General features: G+C 39.7%; 2 protein-coding genes across 2 annotated transcripts in view; one reads left to right on the top strand and one right to left on the bottom strand.

The window, feature by feature from the left end:
* Positions 1-827: 827 nt before the first annotated feature.
* LOC106880952 (NADH dehydrogenase [ubiquinone] 1 beta subcomplex subunit 9) lies at positions 828-8,782 on the bottom strand. Its single transcript, XM_052965986.1, has 4 exons — positions 8,754-8,782; positions 6,950-7,092; positions 4,347-4,402; positions 828-1,043 (listed from the first exon to the last, which is right to left on the bottom strand). The coding sequence occupies exons 1-4, from the start codon at positions 8,765-8,767 to the stop codon at positions 912-914; spliced, it is 345 nt and encodes a 114-aa protein (XP_052821946.1). The 5' UTR covers positions 8,768-8,782; the 3' UTR covers positions 828-911.
* Positions 8,783-9,024: 242 nt separating this feature from the next.
* Positions 9,025-11,422, top strand: part of LOC106883959 (Fanconi anemia group A protein) — an 88,126-nt gene continuing 85,728 nt past the window's right edge. The window contains exon 1 of the mRNA XM_052966697.1: positions 9,025-9,153. Within this exon, the coding sequence (XP_052822657.1) occupies positions 9,111-9,153 (43 nt within the window). The 5' untranslated portion in view covers positions 9,025-9,110. The remainder of the gene's footprint in view (positions 9,154-11,422) is intronic.

Below are 11,422 nucleotides of genomic sequence, written 5' to 3'. Positions count from 1 at the left end.
GTAGGTAAGCAGATCTGACTGAAGAAAAAACACTGTTGGTTGAGTATCTGTCAATCATTCCTTCACTCCAGGGTATGTGTAAATGTAGCAGTAGCAGCAACAGCATCACACCAGACCATACATATGGTGTGAGTAGTACTTCTATATTTATTTTAAAGGGTCAGCAGCTGACCACAGCAGAAATACTTGCTGGCTTTAAACACAAATTCCACAGGCTCTGAAAAAGGTTCTTCATCATCATTGTTGTTTAACGTCCACTTTCCATGCTGGCATGGGTTGGGCGTTTTGACTGAGGACTGATAAGCCAGAGGGCTGCACCAGGCTCCAATCTGATCTGGCAAAGTTTCTACAGCTGGATGCCCTTCCTAACACCAACCACTCTGAGAGTGTAGTGAGTGCTTTTACGTGCCACCGGCATGAGGGCCAGTCAAGTGGTACTGGCAATGACCATGCTCAAAAGGTGTTTTACATGCTACCTGCATGGGAGCCAGTCCAGCTGCACTGGCAATGACCACACTCGAATGTTGTTTCTCACATGCCACCAGCACATGTGCCAGTAAGGCGACGCTGGCAACAATCACGCTCGAATGGTCTGAGTGGTTGGCCTTAGGAAGGTTATCCAGCCGTAGAAACCTTGCCAAATCAGATCAGGAGCCTGGCTTACCAATTTACAGTCAAACTGTCCAACCCATGCCAGCATGGAAAACAGACCCATGATGATGATGATGTGACTTTGTAATAAACATCCAGAGTATAACTTCCCAGGATTTAACTCTGGTTTATCAAAGTAAGGAGGTTGAGGCAGAAAGAACAGGAAAAATAAACAATTAAAAAGAAAAAAGAAAATTTATTGAGAGTCCTAAGTTAATTAATTAAATTAATAATTAAAGCAACATAATTAACGACATTTCTCAATGAGCATCATTGTTTGTCTTGCCGTACTTGCTTTCCCACCTTTCAATGTATTCTTGTTTTCTAATTTCACGCCGGGCAAAATATTCTGGATATTGAGCCTTTTCTTGCGGTGTCCAAGTATCCAAAATCTGCAGAAGAATCAATCGTTAGAATCTCATTATGAAGGTATATACATACGTATGTATATGAGTTTATGCATATGTACAGGTATATATATGTGTGTAGATGAGTGTGTGTGCATGTGTGTGTGTGTATACATACATAAATATATATGCATGAATATACATAAGCAGAAAGCAGGTACAGTATTCAATGCTTTATATGACATACACGTGTTTCGTCAAAATGTCAAAATACTGTTGTAGAAACGTTATGCAATCTTGCACCACCTAACCTCATCAGTGCCCAGGGCACTGATGAGGTGTTTCTGGAACTGTCATCATTTTCTACAGCCAGATGCCCTTCCTGTCACTAATCTTCCCATTCCCAAATAAAATAATATTGCCCAGGACCAGACAGATTTCCACAGAAGACTGGAAATGAAGGGCACTGCTTGCATAATGGTGACATTAAGTCAAGACAGGAAGACAGTAAAACAGACGTATATACACACATGCACATATATATATATATATATATATATATATATGTATATCAGGGACGTGCCACCTGGGTAGGCAAGGTAGGCAGTGCCTACCCTGAATAAGATAGATCGTTAGTAACATTTTCCTTTTATGGCAAAATATGCACCTAATTCAATAAAATTACGGAGTTTACTCTGATTACTCTGCATAAAATAAAAAATATTTTATTTTTTTGTAGATTAGGTATAATTCTCCCTGCCTTTCAATCTCAGTATTAAAACTATGCATAGTACTGCTGTAGTACACGTGCTGCGTGCATTCCTACAAAAACGTTTTCTTTATGCACTCTAAAGGCAGAAGTAAATCTACCTCCAACTCAGTCACTCACCTGTTTCGCTTAATCTTTTATGTGTTTTACTACATAAACGTCATCAACTGCCTACTCTGAGTAATTACTGACAGCATATGCCTGATATATATTTATATATGACAGGCTTCTTTCAGTTTCTGTCTACCAAATCCACTCACAAGGCTTTGGTAGGCCCGAGGCTATAGAAGAAGACACTTGCCCAAGGTGCCACACAGTGGGACTGAACCCAGAATCATGTGGTTGGTAAGCAAGCTTCTTTACCATAGAACCATTCCTATATGGATGAAGACAGTTGCACACAGAAGTGCCAATCACTTAAAATGGATGGAATTCGTGGAAAAGGGAGACCCAGGAAGGCATGGGACGAAGGCCGATGTTAAGAGGCTGAGCCTTACAAAGGACTGCGACATCTGGTCCCTTACTGTACTCGAGAACCCATCCACCACAGCAGAATTCATATCAGTGCTGGTCGCCATCTATAGTACTACTACTACTACTACTACTACTACTACTACTACAACAATTGAGGACACACCCCTCCACCATTACAACCCACATCTTAATCAAAAGTTGCTTTTTTTGTGAAAACTCAGGCCATCGAGAGAATTGCTACTCTCCCGATGGGTTCCTTTCGCAAAATGAGGGATGGTCTGAACAGGATTGTCTCTGTTCGTCACCGCAGCCCCATTGTCACACTGACTGAATTAATCTCATAAGTTTACTTTCTAAGGGACATAATTCAATAATGACTTACCTCCCTTAGACTTATGACTATTGCTAAATCAAAGATTATTCTACTTAAACTAGATTCTTTTATTTGTTTCAGTCATTTGACTGCGGCCATGCTGGAGCACCGCCTTTAGTCGAGCAAAACGACCCCAGGATTTATTCTTTGTAAGCCTAGTACTTATCCTTCAAGCTCTTTTGCCGAACCGCTAAGTTACGGGGACGTAAACACACCAGCATCGGTTGTCAAGCGATGCTGGTGGTGGGGGGGACAAACACAGACACACGAACATATACACACAAACACACAAAAACATATATATATATATATATATATATATATATATATATAACGACAGGCTTCTTTCAGTTTCCGTCTACCAGATCCACTCACAAGGTTTTGGTCGGCCCAAGGCTATAGTAGAAGACACTTGTCCAAGGTGCCACACAGTGGGGACTGAACCCAGAATCATGTGGTTAGTAGGCAAGCTACTTACCACACAGCCACTCCTGCGCCTATATGGACGTAAATTTAAACAACAAAATCTTATACGGAGCCCTAAGAGTTATATGGACCTTGATTGAGAAACCCCCTACTCCAGAGAGAGAGAGAGAGAGAGAGAGAGAGAGGTGAGAAAGACAGAGAGACACAAAATCAGATTCGATATCATTTTATATATTTTGTCATATATATATATATATGTATGTATGTATATATCTATCTACCTATATATATTAACGTTTCTTTTTATGTTCATTTACAATAAAAACAATTTCACATTAATCCAATGAGTTACTCTACTTTTGTAGAGTATAAATTTATTCTTAGTTAACAGTGACTTCGAAGTTTTAGCTAGCTAAGCTATCAGCCGAAACTTCAAAGTTACTGTCAACAACATTCTTGCTTAAGAATAATAAATATATATGTGTGTATATGCAAGTGTGTATGTGTGTGTGTGTGTGTATACATACATAAGACCTGTGAAGCCAAGATAAATTGTTGTCATGGCTGATGCTGGTGCCATGTAACTGGTACCTGTGCCAGTGGCATGTGAAATGCACCTTTCCAGCGTTGGGCCTCACAGAGGCAAAGTGGTCGATATCGTTGACAGATGAAAAGCTCTTTTCAAGTGTTGGGCCTCATGGAGGCAATGACCGAGACCTTTGGCATTATGTTGTCCTTGAGAAGAAGACCCATCAAGTCAAGTAAAATTGCAGTCATGGCAGATATTGGGGTCACACAAATGGCACCTGTGCCATGTAAAAGCACTCATTACACTCTTGGTTAGGCAGGGCATCCAGCTATAGAAAACCATGCCAAATCAGACTGGATCCTGGTGCAGCCTTCCAGCTTACCAGCCCTGGTCAAACCGTCCAACTCATGCCAGCATGGACAATGGAGAATATGAAGAGCTGCTCAGGTTCCATGCCTGATTTGACATGGTTTCTATGGCTGGATGCCCTTCCGAATACCAACCACTTTACAGAGTGTACTGGGTGCTATCAAGCAGCACTGGTACGAGTGCTTCACTAGCACCCATGAGCCCACAAGTTTAGGAATGTTCAGCTGGAGAAGGCTGCAGGGGACAGTCCTGTAGGCAGAGGCAGCCATGCTATTATTTAGCTTGTTGAGTCTTTTCAAGCACAACGAACCACCAGTCATTCTTTCTGCGAGTCTTAATACGAGAGTAAATAAACCAAATGAAAGACAATTTCAAGTAATCCTGATAACAGAATAATGATATTCTTACCCAGTCAGGTAGCTTGACTTCTCGGCCATAACAAATTCCACCTGGAGAATGGGCATCTGTAAAGTATTGAAGACAATATTTAGGCATGACTTGGAATATTTTCAGCACACACACAATCATTGTTTCCCTTTCAAATGTTATTAATGTCCCTTTTTCCATGTTTAATTACAGGTTAGACAGAATATTGTTCAGGTAAATTTTCCTACGGCCAGATGCCCTCCCTGTCACCAACCCTTCTTTCCACGCATTGTAATATTTACCAAACATGGCCAAATATGTTTTCCACAAAGGGGACTGGACACAAACACTATTCGCTTGTAGCACAGTGACACTCGTTTACAACTCACCACAAAGTCAAGCAACGGGTGCACACAAACATCATCATCATCATCATTTAACGTCCGTTGTCCATGTTGGCATGGGTTGGACAGCTTGACTGGGTTGGCATGGTTTTCTATGGCTGGATGCCCTTCCTAATGTCAACCACTCTGAGAGTGTAATGGGTGTTTTTACGTGCCACCAGCACGGGTGCCAACTTGTGCGACACCAGTATCTGCCATGACCACGATTTTGCTCAGTTTGATGGGTCTTCTTCTCAAGCACGAAATAATGCCAAAGGTCTTGGTCATTGCCTCTTTGAGGCAATATATATCTCACACACACACAGAAATATAGATTAGGTTGTTTGGAAAATACTGTCTGATTTTCCAAAGACATTTTTCCAAATTCGATTTAAGATTATTTACATTTGACGGATATTTGTCCTCATCTTGTTTGTTGTTAACACATTTCGGCTGATATATCCTCCAGCCTTCATCAGGTGTCTTGGAGAAATTTCGAACCTGGGTTCTCATTCCTAAGGTATTATTCGATATTATTATTATTATTCAGGTCATTGCTTAGAATCAAACTCGGAATCTTGCGGTTAAGAGCATGGGCTACTAACCCCAAGTTCAATTCCAGGCAGTGACATGAATAATAATAATAATAATAATAATAATAATAATAATAATAATAACAACATTGAAAAATACCTTGGAAATGAGAACCCAGGTTCAAAATTTCCCCAAGACACCTGATGAAGGCTGGAGGTTATATCAGCTGAAACGTTGTGTTAACAACAAACAAGATGCGGACAAATATCTGTCAAATGTAAATAATGTATATAATTCCTCATCTCTTAAATATAGAACTTGATTTAAGATGTTATTTTTGTAGTGTTTTAGACGAAATTTTACATGTTCAGTAAATGATGTGTACACTTAAATAAATTTTTATTGATTTCTTTTAGAATATAATTTTGAAGCATAGAAATCCTTAATTTCAAATATGAAAAAAGCTTGGACATAATGCTTCCCAAACAGCTGCCAATATCAGCAGAGCAGGGGCAAAGGGTCCACTAGTGATCGGACGGTATGACAGGGGTTTGAGAGACTTTGTAGTGAGGATGAGAGCCTTGAAGGTAGAAGGTCCATCCACTCTTAACGATCAGCATTTGCAAATAACAGTCGATCAAAATGAATGACAAAGTGTCAGAGAAATGTCTCCTATATTTCAACAGTATCAGATTACCTCAAGAAAATTGGCAAAGTGAAAAAACTCGATAAATGGGTCCCGTATGACCTCAATGAAAATCGAAGACTTCAGTGTTTTGTGACAACATTAAGTGGATCCGTTATCATTTCTACTGGAAGCACAAGGCCTCAAATTTGGGGGAAGGGATTACACTGACCCCAATGCGTAACTGGTACTTAGTTTATCGACCCCAAAAGGATGAAAGGCAAAGTCGACCCTGGCGGCATCTGAACTCAGAACATGGCAGACGAAATACCACTCAGCATTTCACCTGGCAGGTAAACGGTTCTGCCAGCTCACCTGCAGAATCCATTATCAAAAGTGGTCAATGGCGTGATCGTGATGAAGCATCCAAACATTTCCCAAAACTGAAGTTGCATCAGCAAAAGTTCATGGTGACTGTCTGGTGGTCTGCTTTTGGTGTCATCCATTACAGTTTTCTGGAACCAAACCAGAGCATTACATTAGACGTTCAATGTAAGCAACTGAAAGTAATGCAGGTTCAGTTGAGAAAAATGAGACCTGCACTTGTTAATCGATTTGGTCCAATTCTGCTCCACTACATCGCTCCACAGACTTGGGATACGACTTTACCATATCATCCTGATCTTTCACCCACTGACTACCACTTTTTCAAGCATTTAGACACCTTTTTAAGGCTAAAAAAACCTTCTGTTCCAAAACTGAGGTCGAAACTGAATTCAAGAATTTCTTGGCATCGAAACCTTCGGATTTTTATCAAAGAGGCATAAATGACCTCATTAATCGATAGGAGAAATGCCCAACTGTTCGAGGATCATATTTTGAATAATTAAACCTTTGTATAAGTTTTTCAAGAATATAGACTTATTTTTTAAATTGGCCATCTACCCTATCCAAGACTTTGTCAGCTCGAAACAATAGAAAACAGCTGTCCAAGATGGCATGCAGCGGGACAAAACCTGAAACTATACAGTTGGGAAGCAAGCTTTTTAACCACGCAACCACACCTGCATCTCTCTCTCTCTCACACACAGTTCAATACTTACACATATAAGGTTGAGGGTGTTGGTTTTCCCATAACTTTCGTTCCCCAGCCATCAGAAGTTCTTTCGACTTCCTGAAGTCAATTTCATCTTTATGTTCATCAAACTTAGCTCTCAGAAGGACACTCCAGTAGCGCATTTCAACCCTAGAAAACAGAACAAAAGATAAACTGTTTTAAAACATTAATTAGTGTTAAACAAAGATAACTCATTCTCCTTTGTTTTCCAACTGGAGTACCCATGGATCAACCCTATAGTGAGGCACCTATATCTGTCCCTTTTATACCCTAAATCTCTCAGCTGGCACAAAGCCACACCCACTCAATACTACTCTGCACCTCCCAGTCAAAGGGTCTTCTTTGTCTTGCAGGTTACCTGGTGACCCCTGTCAGTGCTGGTACCATGTAAAAAAGCACCTGGTACACTCTATTATGTGGTTGGCATTAGGAAGGGCATTCAGCTGTAGACACCATGCCAAATAAGACAACTGGAGCCTGGTGAAGCCCTGTGACCTTGCCAGCTCCTGGAAAATCGTTCGCCCATTCCAGCAAGAAAAACATGTTAAATAATGATGATCACGAAAATAGCAAAATAATTCTATTCTATATTTTGGGGATGAGGAATTATTTACATTGGACGGATATGTGTCTGCATCTTGTTTGTTGTTATCACAACGTTTCAGCTGATGTATTCTCCAGCCTTCATCAGGTGTTCTGGTGGATTTTCAAACCGCACCCTTTATTTGACTAATGGGGTACTCTGTTCTCATTCTTAAGGTATGTTGCTGATGTCAATTTTCTTTTGATATTATTTTTCAAGTCCCTATCTTAGATTGAACTCAGAATCTGAGGGTTAGTAGTCCACGCTCTTATCCACTACTCTATATGCCCATGGGAAATTATAGAGTCAATTTTAGGGCTTACAAAACCTAGTATTTTATCTTAATACTGGATAAGAGCGGAGGCTACTAACCCTCAGATTCTAAGTTCAACCCTAAGCAGGGACTTGAAAAATAATATCAACAGAAAAATAATATCATCCACATACCTTAGGAATGAGAACAGTGTACCCCATTAGTCAAATAAAGGGTTGGGTTCGAAATTTCACCAGAACACCTGATGAAGGCTGGAGAGTACATCAGCCGAACCGTTGTGATAATAACAAACAAGATGAGGACACCGATCCATCCATTGTAAATAAGCAAAATAGTTGCCCTATTGCAGTAGTTTCATCTCAGAAATGGATTGAAGCAGTTGTTCAAAATATAAGAAATATTTGATGCAGGAGTAGTTTTGTGGTAAGAAGTCTGCTTCTCAACCACATGGTTCTGGGTTCAGAAGGTATGATTTGAGATTTAGCTGTTGTTTCTAGAAAGTCGAATGTCCACTTTGAGGTGCCTTCATCAAGTCCCGAGGGCGATTATCACCAACTCTTGCACCTCTCTTTAAAAAACAAAAAAAAATACACAACATTTAACGAGTGAAATTAATGAGAGAATTTTCAATTCGATGCCATTCTAGAAACTAATAAACCTGTTATAGAATTAGAATAAAACCATTTTAGATATTTGTAGGAAAGGTGAAAAAGACGATCAGTTTGTAAACACGGTTTATATAAACAACACACAGATTTACCTTAACGCTTCATTATTCTTAATTATCTTACATAATTAAATACGTGAGGTGATGTCAGGTGCTAGAAAATACCCAGCATAGAATATAAATAATATAAATATCATAAATAAAGGAGGAGAAAAGAGAAACTAAATGAAGGTTACAAGAATTAAACAGACAAGACAAACACTGACCTTGGTGGTTCCATGAAATAAAGGTGAAATTATTTAAATTGTACAGCAATAAATGGCGTAAAGGCATTGTTTACAGATATACTAATATATTTACCTATCAGTTCCATACATAGATTGCATTAAACGAAGGCCATTTTTGTACAATCGCCTCACTTTCTGGGCGTGGGACAAAGTTTGAGTCTGCAAGTAGGACATGTTGGTTTCACCCTGCTCCCAGAATACTACTTCCGGTACTTCAATTCCTGTTATTATTTAAAAAGTGCGGGAAATTTTAACATAGATTAGATTGTGAAATTTGGAAGACGTGGGAGTTTCTCTCTCCAGAACGAAACTATTTTATTTTCCTTTAGTTCTAAAATGGCAATCAGTTACAAAGAGGCATCTTTACACAATATGCTACGTAAGTTTAATTTCATGATTTATTTTTTTTCTAATAATTTTATTAGTTTGTATTTTGTCATTAATTTTCTCGTTCAAAAGTGAAAGTGTCATATCGTATTTGAGAGACATTGTCTGCTGTTTCTGGCATGTTCAGGGTCCACGTAAACCAGAGGTGCACAACCTTTTTCATCCAGAGGGCCAACTCGTGAATTCAATCAATCAAGGCGGGCCGCAAAGTTTACCATATAATTTGAATGATCAAGAAACGTACAAAAACAGTAGAAAAGGTTGATGAAGACACGAAGGAGACCAATATAAGGAAATATAATACAAAAAGTTTATAAATAAATACTATTGTGTGCTTTCAGTATGTGATTGTGGTAGAAGCCGGGGCGAAAGTAAAGAATACGCACACCTGGTGGTTAGGGTTAGGGTTACGCCGAAAACGGGTGGTGTATGTATTCTTTACTTCCACCCAAGCGGGTCACTATGTTAATTTTCATTTATTTATTAAAGCAAGTTTTTTTTACAAAATGGTTTTGCGAGTCGCACAAAATACCTTCGTGGGCCGCAGGTTCTGTGTCATAAACTCTAGTGCGTAGGTTTGTCTCTGGAGTGGGTCCCTATCCGTAGCCTACAGAGGACTAAATTCTGTAGAAATGGATAGCTAAGTGGACCGCCCTTAAATAAAATGCACCACTTTCACTTTGTCAAACTTCTGTTACTACCATGGGCGCAAAGAATTCTTTTTTTTCGAAAATAGCATTATTGATTTTTTTTTTTTTTTTTTTTGTAGAATTACTTTATTGTTCTTAAGCTTTGTTCATTTCTGAACCAGCAGAATCTTTTGCGCGTCGGACAAAATGCTCTGCAGCCTTCCAGCTCTTTACGTTCTGAATTCAAATACCGCCTAGACCAACTTGCCCTTCGTCCTTTCTGTGTTTGTTGAAATAAAGTACCAGTTATATATATATATAGGTAAATGATAGGATTGCTTCAATATTTCAGGGGTAGTCTGAAGTATCTAAGCAACCAGGGGATAGTTAAATCCGAAGGCGTGGTTTTTGTGTTTGTCCCCCACCACCGTTTGATAACTGGTGTTGGTGCTTATGTTCACATAACTTAGCAGTTCGGTAAAAGGGGGCAATTAAAATGTACCAGGCATAAAAAAGAAAGAACTGTTTGATCGGCTATAGTAGAAGACACTTGCCCATGGTGCCACACAGTGAGACTGAACCAGGAACCATGCCTTTGGAAGGCAAATTTCTTACCTCCCGTGCAGGTAGCACGTAGAAAACCCCTTTTGAGCGTGGTCGTTGCCAGAACCGCCTGACTGGCCCTCGTGCCGGTAGCACGTAAAAGCACCCACTACACTTTCGGAGTGGTTGGCGTTAGGAAGGGCATCCAGCTGTAGAAACTCTGCCAAATTAGATTGGAGCCTGGTGCAGCCTTCTGGCTCGCCAGTCCTCAGTCAAACCGTCCAACCCATGCCAGCATGGAAAACAGACGTTAAACGTCGATGATCTGCACTTTTATTAAATATTTGAACCAAAATGGTCCAAGAGAAATAACACAAGTGGCATTCTTTGAACAACATAGACAAATGTCTGTTAAATACTTTCCAACATAAATTCTTCGATAATCAACATTATCTCCGCCTCTAGAGGACGTGTAATAATTAACAATCAGTGGGACTGAACCCAGGACCATGTGGTTGGGAAGCAAACTCACCACACAGCCATGCCAGTTATCTTAGAAAATAATGTAAATTATTTCGTAATGGAAAATGATGAAATCAAGCGATGGTTGTGAACGGGCATCATTATCATAGAATCGCTGCTTGTTTCCTCTTCGGTGAAGCACGTCTGGTTGGTTGTAGGGAGATTATTTCCTTGCTTGGAAACTGGTGAAGGTTGGCGATAAGAAATGCATCTGACCGTCGAAAATCTGTCAACGACCTCCGTCTGACCCATGCGAGCATGGTAAAGTGGGCGGTCAATTTTTTGACTCTCTTCCAAATAACCGAGTCTCTCTCGTTTCTATTAATACAGAGTTACTTCCCTTGTGCCATTCTTATCCTTTCCTTGTTTTTTTTTTCAGTCAAGAATTTTTAGTCGACCTGAATCAGTCTTTGTACATTTTTTGGTTAACTTCCAGTGTTTGACCCGAGCCAAAACAAAAAAAAAAATGTGTAATAGGTGTTAAACGACATGTAGTAAACGAATATGGAAAAAAAGCGCGCTGACGAACTCGGAAAATTCATTTGCCCAAGATGCTGTGCAGTGGGA

This window comes from Octopus bimaculoides, chromosome 3 (genome assembly GCF_001194135.2).
Source record: "Octopus bimaculoides isolate UCB-OBI-ISO-001 chromosome 3, ASM119413v2, whole genome shotgun sequence".
Lineage (NCBI taxonomy): Eukaryota > Metazoa > Mollusca > Cephalopoda > Octopoda > Octopodidae > Octopus > Octopus bimaculoides.
Note: the sequence above shows the minus strand (reverse complement) of the source record. Positions and strands in the feature narration are given on the sequence as shown.

What these genes read in the sequence shown, in the direction of transcription:
- LOC106880952 (XM_052965986.1), bottom strand. An exon ending in ACACCCTCAACCTTATATGT is followed by an intron (nt 4,403 to 6,949) that starts GTAAGTATTGAA and finishes AATACTTTACAG; the next exon opens with ATGCCCATTCTCCAGGTGGA. An exon ending in AAGTCAAGCTACCTGACTGG is followed by an intron (nt 1,044 to 4,346) that starts GTAAGAATATCA and finishes ATTCTTCTGCAG; the next exon opens with ATTTTGGATACTTGGACACC.